This window comes from Molothrus aeneus, chromosome 29, assembly GCF_037042795.1.
Source record: "Molothrus aeneus isolate 106 chromosome 29, BPBGC_Maene_1.0, whole genome shotgun sequence".
NCBI lineage: Eukaryota > Metazoa > Chordata > Aves > Passeriformes > Icteridae > Molothrus > Molothrus aeneus.
Window position 1 is genome coordinate 4,580,044 of NC_089674.1, and position 23,629 is coordinate 4,603,672.

The 23,629-nt window shown below is 51.9% G+C and overlaps 2 protein-coding genes across 2 annotated transcripts in view; one reads left to right on the plus strand and one right to left on the minus strand.

Annotated features, from left to right (window-relative positions):
• The window catches only part of DOCK5 (dedicator of cytokinesis 5), an 85,853-nt gene extending 72,476 nt beyond the window's left edge, over positions 1-13,377 (plus strand). The window contains exons 48-52 of the mRNA XM_066567197.1: positions 1,693-1,859; positions 4,077-4,254; positions 7,532-7,670; positions 9,605-9,702; positions 12,888-13,377. Of these exons, the coding sequence (XP_066423294.1) occupies positions 1,693-1,859; positions 4,077-4,254; positions 7,532-7,670; positions 9,605-9,702; positions 12,888-12,989 (684 nt within the window). The 3' untranslated portion in view covers positions 12,990-13,377. The remainder of the gene's footprint in view (positions 1-1,692; positions 1,860-4,076; positions 4,255-7,531; positions 7,671-9,604; positions 9,703-12,887) is intronic.
• A 3,948-nt stretch (positions 13,378-17,325) lies between these two features.
• GNRH1 (gonadotropin releasing hormone 1) lies at positions 17,326-21,464 on the minus strand. The gene is made up of 4 exons (XM_066567198.1): positions 21,427-21,464; positions 20,754-20,895; positions 19,940-20,035; positions 17,326-17,485 (listed from the first exon to the last, which is right to left on the minus strand). Exons 2-4 carry the CDS (start codon positions 20,892-20,894, stop codon positions 17,444-17,446), a joined length of 279 nt encoding a protein of 92 aa, XP_066423295.1. The 5' UTR covers position 20,895; positions 21,427-21,464; the 3' UTR covers positions 17,326-17,443.
• Positions 21,465-23,629: the final 2,165 nt, after the last annotated feature.

A 23,629-nucleotide genomic window follows, 5' to 3' on the forward strand; every position in this document is an offset into this window, starting at 1 on the left:
TGTGCCCACCCTGAGCCTGCCCTGGCCCAGCCTGAGGCCGTTCCCTCTGCTCCTGTCCCTGTTCCCTGGAGCACAGCCCGGCCCCCCCGGCTGTGCCCTCCTGGCAGGAGCTGTGCAGAGCCACAAGGGCCCCCTGAGCCTCCTTTGCTCCAGGCTGAGCCCCTGCCCAGCTCCCTCAGCCTCTCCTGGGGCTCCAGACCCTTCCCAGCTCCCTCAGCCTCTCCTGGGGCTCCAGCCCCTTCCCCAGCTCTGTTCCTTTCCCTGGATTCTCTCCAGCCCCTCCATGTCCTTCTTCAATTGGGAGGCCCAGAACTGGACACAGCCCTCGGGGTGTGGCCTCCCCCATTGCCCAGGGGACAGTCCCTGCCCTGGTCCTGCTGGCCACTCTGATCCCACCCAGGTGCCTTTGGCCTTTTTGGCCACGTGGGCACACCTGGGCTCGTGTCCAGCGGTGTCCATCAGTGGCCCCAGGTCCTTCTGTGTCCAGCAGCTCTGTCCCCAAGCCGGGGGTTGTGGCCCAAGTGCAGGACCCTTGGTGTTGTTAACCCTTGTGTCCCTGGGTTCAGGCCCTGGGCCCAGCCTGCCCAGCCCCCAGTGCAGAGCCAGCCCTGCTGCTGAGCCCAGCTTGCCCAGGCCCCAGTGCAGAGCCAGCCCTGCTGCTGGGCCCAGCTTGCCCAGGCCCCAGTGCAGAGCCAGCCCTGCTGCTGAGCCCAGCTTGCCCAGGCCCCAGTGCAGAGCCAGCCCTGCTGCTGGGCCCAGCTTGCCCAGGCCCCAGTGCAGAGCCAGCCCTGCTGCTGGGCCCAGCTTGCCCAGGCCCCAGTGCAGAGCCAGCCCTGCTGCTGGGCCCAGCTTGCCCAGGCCCCAGTGCAGAGCCAGCCCTGCTGCTGGGCCCAGCTTGCCCAGGCCCCAGTGCAGAGCCAGCCCTGCTGCTGGGCCCAGGCCCCAGTGCAGAGCCAGCCCTGCTGCTGGGCCCAGCCTGCCCAGGCCCCAGTGCAGAGCCAGCCCTGCTGCTGAGCCCAGCTTGCCCAGGCCCCAGTGCAGAGCCAGCCCTGCTGCTGGGCCCAGCTTGCCCAGGCCCCAGTGCAGAGCCAGCCCTGCTGCTGGGCCCAGCTTGCCCAGGCCCCAGTGCAGAGCCAGCCCTGCTGCTGGGCCCAGGCCCCAGTGCAGAGCCAGCCCTGCTGCTGGGCCCAGCCTGCCCAGGCCCCAGTGCAGAGCCAGCCCTGCTGCTGAGCCCAGCTTGCCCAGGCCCCAGTGCAGAGCCAGCCCTGCTGCTGGGCCCAGCCTGCCCAGGCCCCAGTGCAGAGCCAGCCCTGCTGCTGAGCCCAGCTTGCCCAGGCCCCAGTGCAGAGCCAGCCCTGCTGCTGGGCCCAGGCCCCAGTGCAGAGCCAGCCCTGCTGCTGAGCCCAGCTTGCCCAGGCCCCAGTGCAGAGCCAGCCCTGCTGCTGGGCCCAGCCTGCCCAGGCCCCAGTGCAGAGCCAGCCCTGCTGCTGAGCCCAGCTTGCCCAGGCCCCAGTGCAGAGCCAGCCCTGCTGCTGGGCCCAGGCCCCAGTGCAGAGCCAGCCCTGCTGCTGAGCCCAGCTTGCCCAGGCCCCAGTGCAGAGCCAGCCCTGCTGCTGGGCCCAGGCCCCAGTGCAGAGCCAGCCCTGCTGCAGATCTCCTGTTTGCTCACGGTGTCCCCTCTGGTCCCTGCAGCCCCCGGTGCTGGTGGACAGGAAGCCGAGCCGCTCGGGCTCCGTGGTGCTGCCCTACATCATGTCCTCCACCCTCAGGAGGCTCTCGGTCACCTCCGTGGCCTCCTCCGTGGCCTCCACCTCATCCACCTCGTCCGACAGCGCTTCCTCCAGGCCGGGCTCCGACGGGTCAGTGATGGCGGGGATGGCAGAGATTGAGAGGGACTGGCAGTGATGGCAGTGCCTGGAAAGGATTGGCAGTGATGGCAGTGCCTGGAAAGGATTGGCAGTGATTGCAGTGCCTGGAAAGGATTGGCAGTGATGGCAGTGATTGCAGTGCCTGGAAAGGATTGGCAGTGATTGCAGTGCCTGGAAAGGATTGGCAGTGACTGGCAGTGACTGGAAAGGATTGGCAGTGACTGGCAGTGATTGACAGGGACCAGCAGTGACTGGCAGTGATTGCAGTGATGACAGTGATTGCAGTGACTGGCAGTGACTGGCAGTGACTGGCAGTGATTGCAGTGATGGCAGTGACTGGCAGTGATTGCAGTGATGACAGTGACTGGCAGTGACTGGCAGTGATTGCAGTGACTGGCAGTGATGGCAGTGACGGCAGTGACTGGCAGTGACGACAGTGATGGCAGTGACTGGCACTGATGACAGTGATGGCAGTGATGGCAGTGACTGGCACTGATGGCAGTGATGGCAGTGACTGGCAGTGATGGCAGTGATGGCAGTGATGGCAGTGATGGCAGTGATGGCAGTGACTGGCACTGATGACAGTGATGGCAGTGATGGCAGTGATGGCAGTGACGACAGTGACTGGCAGTGACTGGCACTGATGACAGTGATGGCAGTGACTTGCAGTGATGACAGTGATGACAGTGACTGGCAGTGATTGCAGTGATGACAGTGATTGGCAGTGACTGGCAGTGATGACAGTGATTGGCAGTGATGACAGTGATTGCAGTGATGACAGTGATTGGCAGTGATTGCAGTGATGACAGTGACTGGCAGTGATGGCAGTGACTGGCAGTGCCTGACTATAGTACTTGCAGGGATCCCCATGGCAGGGAGGAATGATGAGGAGGACTCCATCTTATCAGAAGGCTAATTAATTACTTTATTATACTATATTATACTATATTATATTATATTACATCTAAACTGAATCTACCAAGCACTCAACTCTGCACACACTGCACAGAATCTCAGCCAACAGTCCCAACACACACACCTGGCCCTGACAGGCCAAGGAAACAAAACCCCATCACTGTGGGTAAACAATCTCCATATTGCATTCTACTTTGGCACAAACACAGGCACAGCAAATGATAAAAATTGTTTTTACTTTCGCTGAGGTTCTGAGGTTGTGAAACTCAGAAATATTCTTGGGAAGAATTGTGCCTTGCTTTTCTCTGTGAGGAGAAATGTGGCTACACCTGACAGTGACTGGCAGCAGGGGGAGGTGCCTTACACAGGATCAGGTGTCACCTGAGTCAGGAACAGCAGTGAGGCACACACAGACTCTGGCTGTCTCCAGCAGGTTAACCTGAGTTTATCAGAAACCCATTCCTTTATCCACCCTTCTGATCCAGGTGCACCTGATTGGTCATTTAATCAACACCCGAACACCACTGGCTAATGAAGAAAACACCCTTTGGTAAACATCTTAGGAGAAAACAACTGTTCACAACACCAGCTGCAAGATGGTTTCAATTCTGTCTCTCTCTGACTAAACTGTCACATCCACAATCAGGTGCTCTGAAAATCAAGATTTACTCCATGGAAATACATTAAAATTGTTCCTGGAGGTCAGAGTTGTTGTTCCATTTTACAGACAGGGCTTTGGAGCACAAACAGTGGGAACTGACCCCAGCTGCTGCCTGTGGAGCCCCAGTTATCCCCAGTGCATTCCAGGTGCCCACTGCTTCTGTTTCCCGGGAAAACAGGTGTGAGGCACCACCAAGGGGTTTGTTTTGGTCAGCCAAGAGGGGAATCAGGCACACAGCACTTGTTTCACCCTGTTTGCAGCTGCATCCATGGTGTGGAAAGGAGCTGCCACACCTGGGGACATCCCCTGATGTCACTTGTCTGTACATTGGCTTTACACTGGGATAAGCAGAGTTCAGGTGATTTGGTGCAGGTCGGTGAGAAACAGGGCTGAGCAGGAACTGCAGCTCTGGCTCCCTCTGCAAGCAGATCACACTTTACCTTGGACAGAAACCACATCACACTCAGAATTCCAGGGGTAACAGCACAAATCCCACTGAAAAATCCATGGTCCTGCCTCACTTTTCACAGTAATCCCTTACACGAACTGAGAGATCACAGCTTTTTAACAGACAGCCTTGCCATGTCTGATGGACTTGTGTTTCATGTTTTTCTCACTCTTTTGGGCCACAGATCTACCCTGGAGCCTCTCCTGGAGAGGAGAATATCCACATCTTCCAGGGCTGAGGAGCTGCCTGTGAAAGAAGATGGTGACAACAGGATTAGCAAACTCAAGAGGAAGGAGTGGAGCATTAGCAAGTCTCAGGTTATTGTGGAGAAGGAGCCAGAAACAGAACTGACTTCCAAAATGGTAAAAACCCCATCCCAGTAATGACAGCAGTAATAAAGCCACAGCAGGAGCTGAGTGTTTCCATTGCTCTCAGCCATGCTGCTCAGGGGGAGCCCATCAGACACTGGGAGGGGCTCAAATACCAGCAAGGCTCAGTCATCTGAGTAATTCTCTTCCATAATTTGGAAAATTCCTGTCACAGGCCCAAGTGCAGCTTGGCTGGAGGTGCAGCCTGGGAGCAGGAGGTGCTGAGCAGAGCTGAGCCCTGGGTGCTCTCAGCACCATGGCAAAGCCCTGTTTGGGTTGGAGCAAGGAGCCCCTGCTCAGCCAGGCAGGGATGCAGCTGCCCAGCCTCATGTGCAGCTGCTCTCAGGCAGCAGCACTGCACAAATCCAGTGTCCTGTGGGGTGCAGAGCCCTGGGATGGATCAGGCACTTGGGAGGAGATGCTCTGGTGGTTCAGTCAGCACCTCTGGAAGGCTGGATCTGCCAGGCTGGGCTCTGCTGCAGCCCCTGTGAGGGCAGGGTGGTCATTGATGAGGAATAAACCAGAATGTGCAGCCCCAGAGGGGGCTGGGATGAGGAGCAGACCAGAGGCTGCTGGGCTTTAGGGCTCACAGTGGGGTCAGAGTGGTCACCCAGAGCACAGGGAGGAGTTTCAGCCCACAAGCAGAGCTGTACAACCTTGGGATATTGTCCTGAAGGACATAAAAACTGTGTTACAGCTTGGGATATTGTCCTGATAGATGTAAAAACTGTGTTACACCCTGGGATATTATCCTGGTGCATGTAAAAACTGTGCTACACCCTGGGATGTTGTCCTGATAGATGTAAAAACTGTGTTACACCCTGGGATGTTGTCCTGATAGATGTAAAAACTGTGTTACACCCTGGGATGTTGTCCTGGTGCATGTAAAAACTGTGTTACACCCTGGGATATTGTCCTGGTGCATGTAAAAACTGTGCTACACCCTGGGATATTGTCCTGATAGATGTAAAAACTGTGCTACACCCTGGGATATTGTCCTGATAGATGTAAAAACTGTGTTACACCCTGGGATGTTGTCCTGGTGCCTGTAAAAACTGTGCTGCACTCTGAAGCTGAGAGAATTAGGCACCTGGGTATTTCAGTGCTCCTCATCTCACTGAAGTTGGTTGCTAATGTGATTTAACACAGGCTCATTTTTCACAGTAACAAGAAAACAGAAATTCCTGTTTCCCTTTCCTCTCCCAAGGCCCAGCTGAATCTGGCAGGGACAGGTGATGCTGATCCATTCTCAGGAATTCCCATCAGCTCTGGGGGATGCTGCCAGCACTTGGAGGCTGCAGAGTGTTTCTAAGAAGGGGATCTGTGGTGCCAGGGGGCTGTCACTGGTACTGACAGCATTTCCAGCCCAGGAAAATTGGGGTTGTGGATGTTGGAGCTGCAGGAGGCCTGGCACTCTGCCTCTGGAATTGCTGTTGGATGAAATCCCCAATATCTCTGAAGGGAAGGAGCCATCCAGAGTTCCAGTCCTGCCTCAGGATGCTGAAAAGCCCAGGAAAAGCTGCTTTTATGGCTGCTCTGCTCCATGGCTCCACAGTGAGCACAGGAGTTGCACAGAGGGATTTTCTGGAGCTCTGGACTGAGCTGTCTGGGAGCTGGAAAGGCAGAGGGAGGCAAAGACTGCCTGGGCCTTGTGTGTGTGGTCCCTTCTGTGCAGAGAGGAACCCTGAACTGCTCAGGGATGGAGAACTGACCTCTGAAAAAGAGTTGAATGATGGGTTTGGGTGACAGCCTGTTCTGGGAAGCAATGAACTAATCCTGAAAAGGACCCCAGTATTATGCACTGCACTTTTGAGGCCACACTGAGGTGGCCTCTTTTGAGTGAAGAGCACAAAGGCTGTGACATTAGAAAGAGCTGGATGTAAATTCCCAAATGCAAAGGATTTGCTCTGTAAAGCCTAAAATACACTCATTTAACAGCCCTCAGGAGCTGGAGGACACCAGCAGCCCTGACCTGCACCCAGAATTTTATTTTTCTTTATTTCTTGGAAAGAGTTCACCCTCACTCCCCTCCAAAGTTTATTCACAGAACTGCAGCAATTTTTCAGTGTAACACATTCCCTCCTTAATTAATATATGTTAATTAATACAACTAATTAATACATTAATAATACCATTAAAAGCAGTTTAGTGCTGCTCAGGAAGCCCAGGGGAGGCTGGGCTGTGTCCTGGGAGCACAGAGGGTGCCTGTGACACAGCCAGGCCAGGGCAGGGCTTACTCCTGTTCACCTCTTTGTGCCAGGTGTGCTGTCACTGTCACAGCTCTGGGTCACCTGGCTGTGCTCACCTCTCTGTGCTTGTGACAGCTCTGGGTTCCCTGGCTGTTCTCACTTCTGTGTGTCTGTGCTTGTGACACTGTGACAGTTCTGGGTCCCTGGCTGTTCTCACCTCTCTGTTCCAGGTGTTTGTGACAGTTCCCTGGCTGTTCCCTGGCTGTTCTCACCTCTGTGTTTGTGACACTGTGACAGCTCTGGGTTCCCTGGCTGTGCTCACCTCTCTGTGTCTGTGTTTGTGACGCTTGTCACAGCTCTGGGTTCCCTGGCTGTTCTCACCTCTGTGTTCCAGGTGTTTGTGACAGTTCCCTGGCTGTTCCCTGGCTGTGCTCACCTCTGTGTTCCAGGTGTTTGTGACACTGTGACAGCTCTGGGTTCCCTGGCTGTTCTCACCTCTGTGTTCCAGGTGTTTGTGACAGTTCCCTGGCTGTTCCTGGCTGTGCTCAGCTCTGTGTTTGTGACAGTTCTGGGTCCCTGGCTGTGCTCACCTCTGTGTTCCAGGTGTTTGTGACAGTTCCCTGGCTGTTCCCTGGCTGTGCTCAGCTCTCTGTTCCAGGTGTTTGTGACAGTTCCCTGGCTGTTCCCTGGCTGTTCTCAGCTCTCTGTTCCAGGTGTTTGTGACAGTTCTGGGTCCCTGGCTGTTCTCACCTCTGTGTTCCATGTGTTTGTGACAGTTCCCTGGCTGTTCTCACCTCTGTGTTCCAGGTGTTTGTGACACTGTGACAGCTCTGGGTTCCCTGGCTGTTCTCACCTCTGTGTTCCAGGTGTTTGTGACACTGTGACAGCTCTGGGTTCCCTGGCTGTGCTCACCTCTGTGCTTGTGGCAGTTCTGGGTCCCTGGCTGTGCTCACCTCTGTGTTCCAGGTGTTTGTGACAGTTCCCTGGCTGTTCCTGGCTGTTCTCACCTCTGTGTTCCAGGTGTTTGTGACAGTTCCCTGGCTGTTCCTGGCTGTTCTCACCTCTGTGTTCTCTGTTCCCAGCAGGGCCCAGCAGGGAGGGCCCAGAGGCCCAAGAGTCTGCAGCTGGGGGACTCCAGGCTGACCCTGCTGCAGGGCCCCTCGCTGCAGCCGCCCGCCTGCAGCCCGCCCCCCATCACCCCCAAAACCCCCCGGACCCAGAGTAAGTCCTGGGGTGGGGTGGGGCAGGGTGGGAATGGCTCTGTGGGTGCTGGGGGAGGGAGGGAGGAGCTGCTCTGAGTTACAGCTCAGGGCTCTTGGAAATCTCGAAAGTGAAGATTTACTCCATGGGAGTACATGAAAAATGGTGCTGGAGGTCAGTGGTGTTGTTCCATTTTACAGACAGGGCTTTGGAGCACAAAGAGTGAGAACTGAACCCCAGCTGCTGCCTCTGGAGTGCAGTTATTATCACCAGTGCATGCCAGGTGCCCCCTGCCTCAGTTTCCCAGGAGGACAGGGGTTATCATCCTTGTCAGAGAACAGAATTTGGCTGTGCTATCAAAGAGCAGATCTGTGGCTTGCACATCACTTGCTGAAGCAGTGCAAAACAGGAACTCCAGGGAACAGTTTCTGAGTTTCTCAGTTCCTTTCTTGTTTTTTCCTGTATTGACCTGGACAAGAAGGATGGGGAGGGACTTTTCACAGGGCTGTGGAGTGATGGGACAGGGGAACAGTTTTAAGGTGCCAGAGGGCAGGGTTAGATGGGATTTTGGGGGAAATCCCTCCCTGGGAGGGTGGGGAGGGGCTGGGATGGAATTCCCAGAGCAGCTGTGGCTGCCCCTGGATCCCTGAAGTGCCCAAGGCCAGGCTGGAGCCCCCTGGCACAGGGGGAGGTGTCCCTGCCATGGCAGGGGTGGCACTGGGTGGGATTTAAGGTCCTTCCAACCCCACCTGTCCCATGACTCTGAATTTTGGGCAGGTTTTTAAACCCTGAAGCAAACAGCAGTGCAGTCAGTGCAGGTGGCTGTAAATCACCAGTCAGGTCTGCAGGAGCATCTCCAGTGGATCCCAGGAGGGCCCTGCAGGGATCCCAGGGTGTTTGTGATCTGTGCCTAAATTATCAATGCAAGCCCTGAGGGTTCTGTTCATTAATGAACAGTTAATGAACAGTACCTCCCCTCACATGGCAGAGTTCTAGGAGAGCTTGCTGTGCAGCTTGGACAGTCAGCTGTAAATGGTGGAATTTATCTTCAAGAATTAACAAAAGGAATCATTTCAAAGGTTTCAAAAACATGCTGAATGTGAAACAGTAATAATCTGATCCTGGAAAAGAAGAGGGGAAAAAAACCCTTTCTTGTATATTCAGGAAATTCTGTAGTTAATTCTGAAGCACCTTTAAATGTGGCTTAAGGTAAAAATAAAAATCCTTGGGCAGTTCCACCCCTAGAAGTCCCTGGCTGCTGCATTTCTGTCTGCTGCTCTTTTTTGAGAGGAACAGAAGTTCCTGGGCAGGACCTGACTGTCTCTGTGTGGGTATCCAGTCAGAATCCAGTGCAGATAATGATCCAAACCAGCATAAAATTGTCATGAGAAGATGAAAACAAAAAAATCCTTACCAGGGCAGTTGGGGAGACAACCAGAAACAAATTCAGGAACTCTGTGAAGAAAGATCCATGAAAGGGATGTAAAGCCTCTCTCTTCTCCTTAGCAAGGCTTTAATTGCTGGAATCCTTCTGAAGTTTGGGTTTTATCTCCTCCATCAGCTGGAGCTAAAATCAAAGTGAGTTCTGAGGGGCAGCCCCAGGAGCTGCCCAGATGTGCTGATGGAAGCAGTTTGCTGCCCAGATGTGCTGATGGAAGCAGTTTGCTGCTCCCTGGGGCAGCTCAGAGCCCTCTGGGGAAGGGGAAACTCCTCAGGGCATTGGGAGCTGGAGGGGGACTCAGCTGGACCCAGCACGTCCAGGCAGGCTCAGTGCTGGAGCAGGAGCTGCTCACAGAGGGAAACCAGAGGGCACTGAATGAATCTCCCTTAAAGTCTGTGTGCAACCCCATTTCCCTTTCCCTTCTCTCCTTTCTTATTTGTCCTTTTTTTAAATTTTTCTTATTTGTTCTTAATTTTTCCTTATTTTGTGTTATGTCTTCTCTTCTTGTTCCCAGGCTCCCCCTCCTTGCAGGCTGATGGGTTGGCCACACCACCCCCCCCTCCCCCCAAAAGCAAACCCTACGAGAGCAGCACCCCCAGGAACTCTGTGGAGGTGAGGAAATGGGGGCTGACAGCTTCTGGAGAGCAGCTTTGGAGCAGGAGGCACCAGTGGAATGTTCCAAGCTGATCTTAGGGTGGTGCTGCTTGAAACCTGTCTCATCATTTCACTGCTTCACTCCCTGAAACCACAGAAGAAGGAAAAAAGGGTTTTTTCCTTCAGGAGAAGGCAGTGGAGGGCAGTGCCTTTATTATTTTTTTCCAAGTGGGAGTTGTGTTGTCCTTGGTCAGGAAAAAAGTGTGTGGGGGTGGCAGAGACATGGAAAACACACCAGCAGCAAAATTTCAAAAACATGATCAGCCCAAAATACTGCAATGATTTGGGCTGAAAAAGAAGTGTGGGGGGAAAATCACAATTTTCAGAGGTCTCCAGTGTCTCCTTCTAAGCCTCAGCTCAGCAGAATCTGATTTTTCAAGCCATCAGTGACTTTTTTAAAAGCCAGTATTTAAACCCTGCCCTTTGTCTCAATTCCATGGAGTGATTTTCTTGTAGGGATATCAAACTGTCCCTGTGTCAGTGCAGGGATATCAAACTGTCCCTTATCACTATAGGGATATCAAACTGTCCCTTATCACTATAGGGATATCAAACTGTCCCTGTGTCACTATAGGGATATCAAACTGTCCCTGTGTCAGTGCAGGGATATCAAACTGTCCCTTATCACTATAGGGATATCAAACTGTCCCTGTGTCACTATAGGGATATCAAACTGTCCCTGTGTCACTATAGGGATATCAAACTGTCCTTGTGTCACTATAGGGATATCAAACTGTCCCTTATCACTATAGGGATATCAAACTGTCCCTTATCACTATAGGGATATCAAACTGTCCCTGTGTCAGTGCAGGGATATCAAACTGTCCCTGTGTCACTATAGGGATATCAAACTGTCCCTGTGTCAGTGCAGGGATATCAAACTGTCCCTGTGTCACTATAGGGATATCAAACTGTCCCTTATCACTATAGGGATATCAAACTGTCCCTGTGTCAGTGCAGGGATATCAAACTGTCCCTGTGTCAGTGCAGGGATATCAAACTGTCCCTGTGTCACTATAGGGATATCAAACTGTCCCTTATCACTATAGGGATATCAAACTGTCCCTCTGTCAGTGCAGGGATATCAAACTGTCCCTGGTCAGTGCAGGGATATCAAACTGTCCCTGGTCAGTGCAGGGATATCAAACTGTCCCTGTGTCACTATAGGGATATCAAACTGTCCCTTATCACTATAGGGATATCAAACTGTCCCTGTGTCAGTGCAGGGATATCAAACTGTCCCTGTGTCACTATAGGGATATCAAACTGTCCCTGTGTCACTATAGGGATATCAAACTGTCCCTGGTCAGTGCAGGGATATCAAACTGTCCCTGTGTCACTATAGGGATATCAAACTGTCCCTGTGTCAGTGCAGGGATATCAAACTGTCCCTGTGTCACTATAGGGATATCAAACTGTCCCTTATCACTATAGGGATATCAAACTGTCCCTCTGTCAGTGCAGGGATATCAAACTGTCCCTGTGTCACTATAGGGATATCAAACTGTCCCTGGTCAGTGCAGGGATATCAAACTGTCCCTGTGTCACTATAGGGATATCAAACTGTCCCTTATCACTATAGGGATATCAAACTGTCCCTGGTCAGTGCAGGGATATCAAACTGCCCCTCTGTCAGTGCAGGGATATCAAACTGTCCCTGTGTCCCTATAGGGATATCAAACTGTCCCTGTGTCACTATAGGGATATCAAACTGTCCCTGTGTCAGTGCAGGGATATCAAACTGTCCCTGTGTCAGTGCAGGGATATCAAACTGCCCCTCTCTCAGTATAGGAATATCAAACTGCCCCTGTGTCAGTGCTGCATCACTGATGTTTCTCTCACACCTGGGTGTCTCCAGGCTGTTTGGAATCCCTGACATGCAAATCTTGTGTCAGAATCGTTTCACCTGCCCCTGGAATGAAGGTGCTGCTGGTGCCAGAGTAATTCCTTAGCAGTGGGAAGCAAAGAAAGGATCCTGTTGTGACTGAGAGAGGGATGGAGCCCTCCCAAAACCTGTCAGGAATTACATTTTGCAGTTGAAAGGGAGGGCTGTCTCCCCCAGTCCAGTTTACAGAGAGGATTTGGGGGTACCTGAGTGAGATAAACTGGGATTTGTCCAAAAAGAATTTGGAGATGGATCACAACTACTTTAGCAGCACAGGAAGACAGCCCATCACTTAATTCAGTGCTGTGACACTGGAATAAAGCCTTGAAATATGGGATCAGGGGGAAGTTTTTCTTCTTTGCCCTTGACTTGGCTGGAAGTGACTGTGACAGCAGAGAGATCCCAGCTCCAGGGATGCTGTGGGAATCACTGGATCAAGAGGATTAACAAAAGAGCCTCCTTCCCTTGGGTCTTGTAAGGAAACTAATTACTGCCATGTCCTGCCTGCAGCATCCCCTTGGCTGGCAGCCAGAGGGCAAGGATTCACAGGGCTGGAGACTGGGGAGGGTTTTCTGAAGGGGTTTGTTCGTTTGGTGCTGTGAAGTTGGGTCTGTCTTCCTTTGGTTAAAACAATCCTGAAATGTTGAGTTTTGGCTGAGGAGTGATGAACCACACAACCTCCTCCCTCTCCTGGCCTTTCCCATCTCCTTTATTTACAGGATGCCCCTTAAAACAGGCAGTGACCACATGAGCCCCCCCTCAGTGCAGTTTTCTGCAAGAGCAGGAAACGCCCTCCAAGCCCCTCTGCAGGCAGGCAGGATGTGCCTTGTTTAATTAGAGCTGCCCTTGCTTCCATTTTAGGGTGTAAAGTTCTGCCATTCTCATTTGAACACATTTTTCATCCTTTTGGGGCAGCTCACCCAGCCAGCAGGAGAAAAAAAAACCTGAATTTTGAAACCTGGAAGGAAATGGGTTTGTAGCCATTTTACTGATCTCCAAAAGGAGGATAAATGCTGAAGTTGGGCTGCAGGTCAGGAGCAATTAAAGTCTGTCCTAGGCATGCTCTAGCAACTGAAACATTTCAGCTTCTGGTGTCTCCTGGGGTCTGTCCTTGCTTGGCCCTGTCACGTGGAGCTGAGGCTGAACTCCAAGCTTTGCTCCTGAAGGAGCCATCAGGACTTTTGGGTTTCTCATTTGGTGAAGCAGAATGCCTTCCACTCACCAGCAGTGATTTATTGTTGTGTTTCCATCTCCTCAGGTTGCTCCAGCGCTGCCCAGCAGGCGAGAGGCCAAACCTCCCCCTCCGCCCCCCAAAACCAGGAAATCCAGCGTGGTGTCCTCGGAGCAGGGGCTGCCCTGAGCACTTGGGGCCCCAGCAGTGCCCAGCCTGCAGTGGCTGCTTCATTCCCAGCCAGCTGGCATCTCCCCTGGCCCTGGAGCTTTCCTGGGAAATCCCACACAGGAAATGTGCTTGGGACGGGGCTCCCTCCCTGAGACACTGATCCAGACCTGTCCCTGCTGCAATTCCCCTCCCTCCTGGGCTTGTCTGTCCTGGGTTGGTCGCTGCTGCAATCCCAGCAGCTCCTTCCAGTGGCACTGGGAATCCTGGCTGATCTCACTGTGGCACCACTGCAGGGCTCAGGGTCTGTGCCCAGCTCTGGTGCTTTGGTACAAGATCTCATTTTGTGCTTTTAATGGGCTGGGAAAACCCCTCCTGTGAATGTTGGAGATGACAAAAGCTGCACTTTGGCCAGGGCTGGACTGGTACCACTGCACTGATACCAGAACTTTACTGGTACCACTGCACTGATACCAGAACTTTACTGGTACCACCTGTACTGGTACCAGAACTTTACTGGTACCACTGCACTGATACCAGAACTTTACTGGTACTACCTGTACTGGTACCAGAACTTTACTGGTACCACCTGTACTGGTACCAGGGCTGGACTGGTACCACTGCACTGATACCAGGTCTTTACTGGCACCAGGACTTTACTGGTACCAGTTCCATAAACACCTTGTGGCGTCTTTATTTATCATCAATATTGATGAAGATTTTGCTTTCTCTTCCAGGAAATAATTTTGTTTGTTCATTCTGTCATTTTGCTTCTGATTATCTTGTAGAAGTTGGGAAGAGCTACTAAAACCCTGCTGAGGGTGTTGCTCACAGCAGGAAACACAATTATTGTTGGGCTGGGGGTTCAAGGGCCATTATTGTGCTCCCCTGACTGAAATGGGTTTCTGACCTTACTGAAAAACCAAAGTTTGTTAAACCTAATGAAAAGTTTCCTCAGCAAAATCTTTTTCAGGGAAAATCAAACCCAACAAAACCCAACCCAACAAAAACCACCCCCAGGAGGGTTTTGCTCAGACTGAAGTTGTCATTTTCTTTTGTCCTTCCCAATTCTTTTGACATCAGTGTGACTGCAGGGGCTGGAAGCAGATTGCCCTCATCCCAGAGTGATCCCAGAGTGCCATCAGCTGCAGCCTGGAGCTGCTCTGGAGGTGGCACTGCAGTCACATCCCATCCATCCCCAGCCTGACTGCTGCACACACTTCCAGCTGGCTCCAGGCTGCTGCTCCTCAGGGGAGCTCTTGGGAGCCTCCCTGGACACCCTGGGCAGCTTTTCCCCTCTCTGGGGCACTGTCAGCTCCTCCTTGTGTTCCTGGACACAGACACTGCTTGACTTGAAGACCTCTGGGTTTTCCTGCCCTTCCATTTCCTGTGCACTCTCCGTCCCTGGCTCTGCACCACCCCGGGATCCTCTGAAAGCTCCCCTCAAAGCAGCTTTTTGTCTGAGGGTTCTGCTTCAGGCAGAACAGCAGGATGTGCTCTGAGCTGGCTGAAGTGCATCCTGACAGCACCTGTGGTCAATTCAGTGCCTTTCCTGCCTCTGCCCTCAGTGCTGGGTGCGTTTCAGACAGGGTGGGTTTAACTCTGAGTGAATCAGCGGGAGCAGGGGAGGCTGAGCAGGGATCCCAGGAATGGTTTCCCTGATGTGGGCAAGCAGACTGAGCTGTCAGGTTTGGGTGTTTTGGTTCTAAGTGACTTTGGAGTCCTCTTTTCCAGCCTTTTTGTTCTGCTTTAACAACCTTAACATATGGAGGTAGCTTTTGCATCCAGGTTTTTTCCTGGAGAAGGAAAACTCCGTGCAGAAAACACTCACAGGAGGAGGTCTGACCTTAGGAAGAATTTTTCAGCTGATTTTTAACCAGCTATTTGCTCTCAGATTTGGCTCTGGCTGCATTTTTTGCAGTTACAGACCAGGATTTTGAGCAGAATCTTTGGCATGTCAGTGGTGAATTATCCCTCCCTCTCTGCCTTTCCTTGGGCAGTGCAGCTGCCACCTTCAGCTCTGCCCTGCCTTGAAACTGCTCCTCTCACCTTAAACCTGCCCTGGCTTTGCTGCTCACAAGGTCAGGATTCTCCTGTCCCTCCCTGTGCCTGCCCAGTTTGGGATGGGCACCCCCTGACTGGGAGGAGAGGAGCAGCTCACACCAAAGAGTTCAGAACAAGTTTTCCCTTCTCAGGGCATTTTGGGCATTTCACTGGCAAATTTGCCAGAAAGGGCTCTAAATTTGGTTCTTTTTTCCCTTCTCAGTATTATTTATGTTCTAGAGTTTTAAGCTTGTCCCACTCCTGCTCCTTTTAGCAATGTCCCCAAAGTGGTGTCCAGTTCTCTTACCTGGCTGATAAAAGTTGGCATCACTGGGCTCAGAGGTGCAGATGGAATTTCTGTTCTGTGCCCAAATGATTCAGGGCTTTGGGTCAGTTTTGGGGGAAAAAAATCATCCAAATGTCAGATTTTTAAAGGCAATTGGGCATTTAAGTGTGTGAGGGTATTCAACTGATTTTAAATGAGTGGAATTAAGTGCCCACTCTTAGGAGAAATCCCACTGGAATCCTCATTTGTGAAGTGTTTGCTCTTTGCTCGGGTACCTGACTTGAGTTGGGAGATTTAATTTTCAGAGGAAATTTAAGGTGTCTCTACCTTTGTTTTTAAATGAGAATCATCTCTTCAGGTTAATTAGGTGCTTTAGGAAATGCCTCTAATGTGTTTTCAGCTGCAGGGTTTCAAATGGGAAGAGGACATTCCATAATGATGATCTCTGCACACCACAAATTACAGCAATTTCTGCCCAGTTCATGGTTTTGAATCAAATCTCAAAGTTAAAACAGCCACTCTGCAGAGGAGACAAAACCTAATCCCATTTCAGAGCCAAGCTGCTCAAAGCTGCTGTGAAATTTCAAGTCTTTGAGGATTTCAGTTTTTCTCCTTTGGAGAAATGTGCTCAACACTTGTTTTCTGGAGCTTTTAATTAAAATTTGTCGTGCTGTGATAAATTCCTTGAAAATTGTGACAGGCTCTAATCCACATCAGGGCCAGAGGGGAGCAGGCAGCTTTGCCTGCCATGGATTATTGGGTTAGGAAAGGACAGGGATTCCAGGGGGCAGCTCTGTGGCTGCAGTGGCTCCGAGCTCCAGCATGGACGTGCAGGGGCTTTCTGGGCTCCTGCATCCATAAAGCCCCTGCTCCCAGCCCCTGTTTGCTCCAGACTCACACTGAGTTGGACTTGCAGTGACAGTGCCCCAGATTTTCCTCTCCTTATTTATTTTTACCATTGTAAATGGAAATAATAACTTTAAATCTGTAATTTAACTGATTTTTTTATATAGTGAAAATATTCCTGACCTGCTTCTGCTACCTTCTTTTGATGATTTTTATTTTAATTAAAAACTTGACCTTATTTTTACTGTTGCAGACCAAATCCTGCGGTGGACCAGGGTAAGCTTTTCCAAAGTGTACAGCAGGGAGGAAAAATAAACAAATAATGGGATTTTCTGGCTGTTCAAAAGCACAAGGTTCCCCTGATTCTTCTCTCTGAACATTAATTAAATCACTTCTAGGATGCTTTGGGCACTACAGGGTTACTCAAAGGAGGTTCACACCTTAACCCATTTTTCAGGTCCATGTGGTGCTGGTTTGTATTTTTAGGCAGAGTTCACCCCAAAGTACATTTGATTCATTTTTCTTACTGTGGTATTACAAAGGTTTCATCACTCTAAACCCTGGGATGTGTTTGCTGGGAGTTCAGGAGGATTTGGGTGTTGTGGAAGGAGTTTTTGTGTTCTGGGATCCTGGGTTGGTGGTTTCAGTGCAAATCCACTTTTGCAGACTGCAAATAAAATGTTTGGGGTTTTTTTTTCAGTCCTTTGCAACTGAATCAGTAAAAAATTCAGCTTTAAAGTGGCTCTGGAGAGCGCTTTGGGAAGGGACTGCAGCTCTCTGGGTAAATGCCACGTGATTCACTGAATCTGTAAAGCAAGGTGTACACATCTTTGTGGGGTTTTTAAATGTAATGATTGTTGTAAAGTTTGTAAATACATTTTTCAAATAAATGTAGTTTTTATGACTGGACCAGAAAAAAGAGCAGTAAAAGTCTTCCATGGCCCACTGGGGGAAAGGGGAGTTAATCCCAAAAGGAGTTTGTTCTCTTATCCAGGTTCCCCTTGCTGTGTCACCCAGAGGGAGTGAGATGAGGCCGTGGTTTTGTCTGGACATGTAAAACAAATTTGTCACATCCAAATTGTCCCTGCAGGACCCAAAGCAGCCCCTTCTCTGCTGCTCCCACTCTGGGCTGGATGTGTGCTCTTCTACATAAATCCAATAATCCACACAACAATTTTCCACTGTTTTAATGCAATGTCAGAATATTTATTCACATATTGATCCAAGCAAAGGCCATCTGAGGAGGAATTTATTTTAACACAATTTTGAAACCTCTGGCTCCATTTCACTTTGGAAATTTTTAAACCTTCCTTCTTCTGCCTTCTCCCTCCACCAGCCTCTCCTGTAACCACACACCAGATTCTGGGTTTAAAGAGCAGAAAGGACTTGAGGATGGAATTTTCAGGTGCTAAAATAGCACAGAGATGAAGCCCTGGGGTGATTTGGAGGGAGATGAACTGGGTGAATATCTGGGGCTTTGTTCCCTGAGGTGCCTCAGGGAGGGGAATTTTGTGCTGCCTCCCACCTTCCCCAGGAAATGATGATAATTGGAGTTTTTCCATAGGGTGGAACATTTCCAGCCACTCCCCTCTTTTTCCCTGTTTAATATTCCTGTAGCAACACCAGGAATGTGTTGGGTTGGAAAATCTGGGTGTGGGAAAAGCTCATTTGTTTTCAGTGTTATTAAGCAGCAAGAAATGAGAAGTTCCTGAGCAAACCTCAGGATCTGGTGGGGTTTGGTCCTTTCAGCTCTGCCAAGACAGGCCAAGTTCCCTCAGTGAGCCAGAAAGGACTCATTTCAAATATCCTGGGAATTATTCTGGTGTGTTTTCCTGCCTAACATCATCTCTTGCAGTAAAAATATACTTAACTATGGTAAATTAGTGCTGCTGGCTCTTCACTGTTCAGTCATGGGCCGCGATTCCAATACATGTTCAGTACAAATAGGATTAAAGATGAACTAAAATCATATTTATTTAGGTAGTTTCTGCGTGAAAATCCAGTGGAATTCAGGCTCTGCATTACTGGTCCTGATTTTAGGAGCCTTTTCCAGGCCTGGCTCCTCGGTGAGCCTCGAGAGCTTTGGGGTTTGGCTTCAACTTTGAAGCAGAGCTTGAGCTTTGGGATGGCCCAGGGACACTGCCCAGGAAATGGTGCCCATCTGGCCCCATCAAGGGGCTGCTGGGTTAATGCAAAAGCACAGATTTGCCTGAGAAGGCTCCCTGTGTGTGTCAGTGAACTCAGCTGTGAGCTTTGTGCAGCAGCCAAATGGAAAAGCATTTCCAGCCTGGGGACCCTGGGAGCAGCAGCTGCCATCTGGCTGTGCCCTGCAGCCCTGGGACAGCCCTGGGACAGGGACAGCTTGGGGTAGGGACAGGGACAGCAGCTGGGACAGGGACAGCAGCCCTGGAACAGCCCTGGGGCAGAGACAGACCTGGGACAGCAGCAGGGACAGACCTGGGACAGGGACAGGGACGGGAACAGGGGCAGGGACAGCCCTGGGACAGGGACAGGAACAGGGACAGGAACAGGGACAGCCCCCTGGGACAGCTCTGGGACAGGGACAGCTCTGGAACAGGGGCAGGGACAGGGACAGGGACAGGGGCAGGGACAGCTCTGGGATAGGGGCAGGGACAGCTCTGGGACAGGGACAGGAACAGGAACAGGGACAGGAATAGCCCCGGGACAGGGACAGGGACAGGGACAGGAACAGGGACAGCTCTGGGACAGGGACAGGGACAGCAGCCCTGGAACAGCCCTGGGGCAGAGACAGACCTGGGACAGCAGCAGGGACAGGGACAGGAACAGGGACAGGAACAGGGGCAGGGACAGCCCTGGGACAGGGACAGGAACAGGAACAGGGACAGGAACAGGGACAGCCCTGGGACAGCTCTGGGACAGGGACAGCTCTGGGACAGGGGCAGGAACAGCTCTGGGGCAGGGACAGCTCTGGGACAGGGACAGCCCTGGGACAGGGACAGGAACAGGGACAGCTCTGGGACAGGGACAGGGACAGGGACAGCCCTGGGACGGGGCAGGGACAGCTCTGGGACAGGGACAGGGACAGGAACAGGGACAGGGACAGCTCTGGGACAGGGACAGGGACAGGGACAGGGACAGCTCTGGGGCAGCTCTGGGGCAGCTCTGGGACAGGGACAGGGACAGGAACAGGGACAGGGACAGCTCAGGGACAGGGACAGCCCTGGGACAGCCCTGGGACAGGGGCAGGGACAGCTCTGGGACAGGGACTGGGACAGCTCTGGGACAGGGACAGGGACAGGGACAGGGACAGCTCTGGGACAGCTCTGGGGCAGCTCTGGGACAGGGACAGGGACAGCTCTGGGACAGGGACAGGGACAGCCCTGGGACAGCCCTGGGGCAGCTCTGGGGCAGAGCCGGGGCTGCTGTGGCTCTGCAGGGGCCGGGGGCCGGGGGCTGGGCTCGGTCTGGGTTGATTGAGGCAGGAAATGTCACTGCCAGGGGAGCTCTGGAATGAGGGATCCCTGCGCTGGCAGTGTCCAGCGAGGGCTTTGGGAACGCTGCAGGTGACAGGGAGGGACCTCTGCAGGTAATTTTGGTCCAGTGGGAGGTGCCCCTGCCCATGGGACAAGGTGGATTTTAGGTCCCTTCCAACCCAAACCATCCTGGGATTCCATAATAAGAAAGATCAGAGCCGGTATTTCCTCATGGGAGCTAAACTTTACTCCCTCATCCTCCTCCACCCCTGTTTTCCCCTCCCCTCATGTATCTCCTTTAGATTTTCCCATAGTGATGACAGAAAAACCACATTACTCACCATGGCCTCCTTCAGATCCCTGATCCTGGAATTCTGGTACGAGCCTGGGCACTCACTCTGCTGCACCTCCTCTAACTTTTCCATTTCATTTGGAATCTGGATTGGAAAAGTGACACAAGCAAGTGACACAATCTTCTGGAAGGGAGAAGGGAGATTTTTCTGCCAAAAGCAACCCCAGGTACAGATGGAGATGAAACTACAGCCCTGCAATTGTGTGGTGGAGTGTTCACTGCACACCTGACATTCACCTTCTCACGAGCCCCAGGATGCTGAAATGAGGAGGAACAAGACATGAAGTATTGATTGGAAAAGAGGGGAAAACCACTGCTGGACACAACCTTGCACATGTGCTTTGTCGTTTAATTGCTGAGCACCCACCACCTGCAAATTGCCAAAATGTTAAGGGAAGTGGAGGAATTGTCACAAAATAACCCATCAGAAGGTTGCAGTTTGGGGAGAGGATGAAATCAGATTTAACCTGGACCTCAGAGCTCCATCCCTCCCTGGGAGCTGGCTGCCCAAATTATTCAGTGAAAGTTCAAAGATATTTTACACACAGTGATTATGAAAATATATCTATTTTTCTCCACACAATAGTTTTACTTCTGCCAGCTGCAATGCACTGTTCTTTGTGCCAGGCTGACAAATGTCACCTCGCCCCTGTTTTTCCAAATCCTCCTTCAACCAAAGTGTTCATCCCCAGATCTGGGGGTGTTTGGGGGACAGACACAGGGCCAGGTGCAGAGGGAACCCTTTGTCACCTTTTTGGCTGCCTGTTTTGCAGGCCAGGGTTGTTTCCCAGCCCAGGACCCACCTCCTGGAATGGTCCCAGCAGGGCCTGGGTGCTCCTCTTGCCCCCTGGCTGGAGGCCGTAGGACCAGTGCTGGGCCAGGCCCAGCCCCACGGCCAGCACGCACAGCAGGACAGTGGCCACCATCCTCCCGGGCTTCTCCATCCTGGAGAGACAAAAAACCACCAAAAACACCAAAAGCCTGCTCACAAAGGCCCTGCAGCTCCAGCTGTACCTTGCAGAGGGGTGGAAATGAGGCATTTCTGGCTCACAGAATCATGGAATGTGCTGAGCTGGAAGGGGCTCCCAGCGATCGTGGAATTCCAGCTCCTGCACAGACACCCCAAGAATCCCCCCTGTGCCTGCTCCCGTTCTGACCTGCTCCTCCTGGCCAGGAGCCCCAGCTGGATTTGCAGCCTCTCAAAGGGTGGATTAGCTCACTTGAAAGAGATTGGACATCTGACAATTTTGGCTGAAGATCTAAATTAGGATTTCTGAGTCCAGGCATGTGTGGACCTCAAAGGTTGCATTCCCTGGTGGTGCTTGGCAGATGTGTTCAGCTGGTTTCTGCTCTGATGTCCCTGCTCCTTAAAACCTGCCCTTTGCAGTCTCTTCTAATATTGTTTTTTTTAATAGGAGCATCTGTAAGCACTGGATAAATAAAAAGGGAATGTGGGATGTTGTTCCAGCACATTACCTGCTGCCTGAGAGGTTGTGGAGTAAGTCCAGCTCTTCTCCTCTGGAAAATGTCTGTAAATGTGCTCTCACCTCACTTTTTATAGCCAAGAACCCCAGTGCCACCCCGTTCCCAGCAGGAGACTTTTCCACTTCTCCCTCCCAGGCTCAATTTTGGTGTTCCTGTTACAGTGGCTGTCATGCAGCACAAGCAAAGCCCATAATTGGGACACCCCGGTGCAGCAATTAAATCCAGCTCTTTTCTCTAAAAGTCATAAAAGTAACAGCTTTGCTTTTAAGAGGTTGTAAATCCCACATTGGGATCCAGATGATCCTGCTGGGAAATACAGGAGCTTTTTTGTCAGTGAGTTCTGGTTCCTTTAGTAAAAGTTCTTGGGTGAGTCTGAATTTGTTGAGGGTGGGAAATGGGTGAGGAATTGAGCTCGGTCTTTAAGAATCCTGGAATGTTTTGGGTTGGAAAAGGCCTTAAATTCATCTATTTCCACCCCTGCCATGGGCAGGGACACCTTCCCCTATCCCAGGGTGCTCCAAGCCCCATCCAGCCCAGCCTTGGGCACTTCCAGGGATCCAGGGGAATCTGTGGTCCAGGCAACACCTCCTGCCCATCTTCATTGATATCAGGCATGAAGGAAACAACCCCTGAGTGCTCAAACAGGAGCACAAGTGCCCAGAGCAGCTTGAAACCCTCCTCCTTAACATTTAACTTCAGGTGCCTGTTGTTCCTTGCTCTGTAAAATGCCAGCTGGGATTAACCTGGATGAGTCCATGACTGTAAATGAACTTTGCTGGCACCATGGAATCTCTGGTGTGAACAGGATCCCTAAATCCTTTTTAGAAGGGCCTGGAGTGACAAGGACAAGGGGGAATGGGTTTAAACTGACAACAGAGTCAGAAAGAAATATAGAATTGGGGTTTATATTAGGACAAATTCCTTCCCTGTGAGGATGGGGAGGGGCTGGGATGGAGTTCCCAGAGCAGCTGTGGCTGCCCCATCCCTGGAAGTGTCCAAGGCCAGGCTGGACAGGGCTTGGAGCAGCCTGGGACAGTGGAAGGTTTTGGGGATGGAGTTGATGGAGTTTGGGAAGGACTCTTCCAACCCAAACCATTCTGTGATTCCCTATTTTTCAATCTGTTTGTGCACTGCAGATTTATAGAATTGTTTACATGCAGGAGCTCAATTCAGTACTTTGCAGAAATTGCATTTTTCCCCACCTGGCTGCTCCCCTGCCTTGCTGTGCACTGAATGTCTCGTGTTCCCTGTTCTCCAAGCATCCTCTGCCCCAGCTCCCATGACCTCTTGGAGCTTTAATGGATTAAAGTAACTCAGTAATTCAGTGAGTCAATAATTCAGGGAGGATTTGGTGACTCTTAGCAGAGTCACTCTCCGGCCCCAGGGCTCCTCCCACTCCTGGCAGGGGCAGCCAGCCCTGAGCTCCAGCTCAGCTGCTCAGGCTGTGACAGCAGCTGGGTCCAGAGCAGGAATGGTGGGTTCAGAGCAGGAACGGTGGGTTCAGAGCAGGAACGGTGGGTTCAGGACAGGAATGGTGGATCCACAGCAGGAATGGGGGGGTCCACAGCAGGAATGGTGGGTTCAGAGCAGGAATGGTGGGTCCAGAGCAGGAATGGTGGGTCCAGAGCAGGAATGGTGGGTTCAGAGCAGGAATGGTGGGTTCAGAACAGGAATGGTGGGGTCAGAGCAGGAATGGTGGGTCCAGAGCAGAACTGTTGGGTTCAGAGCGGGAATGGTGGGTCCAGAGCAGGAACGGTGGGTTCAGGACAGGAATGGTGGGTCCAGAGCAGGAATGGTGGGTCCAGAACAGGAATGGTGGGTTCAGGACAGGAATGGTGGGTTCAGAACAGGAATGGTGGGTCCAGAGCAGGAATGGTGGGTTCAGAACAGGAATGGTGGGTCCAGAGCAGGAATGGTGGGTCCAGAACAGGAATGGTGGGTTCAGAGCAGGAATGGTGGGTTCAGAGCAGGAATGGTGGGTTCAGGACAGGAATGGTGGGTTCAGGACAGGAATGGTGGGTTCAGAGCGGGAACGGTGGGTCCACAGCAGGAATGGTGGGGTCAGAGCAGGAACGGTGGGTTCAGAGCAGGAACGGTGGGTCCACAGCAGGAATGGTGGGTCCAGAACAGGAATGGTGGGTCCAGAGCAGGAATGGTGGGTCCACAGCAGGAATGGTGGGTTCAGGACAGGAAT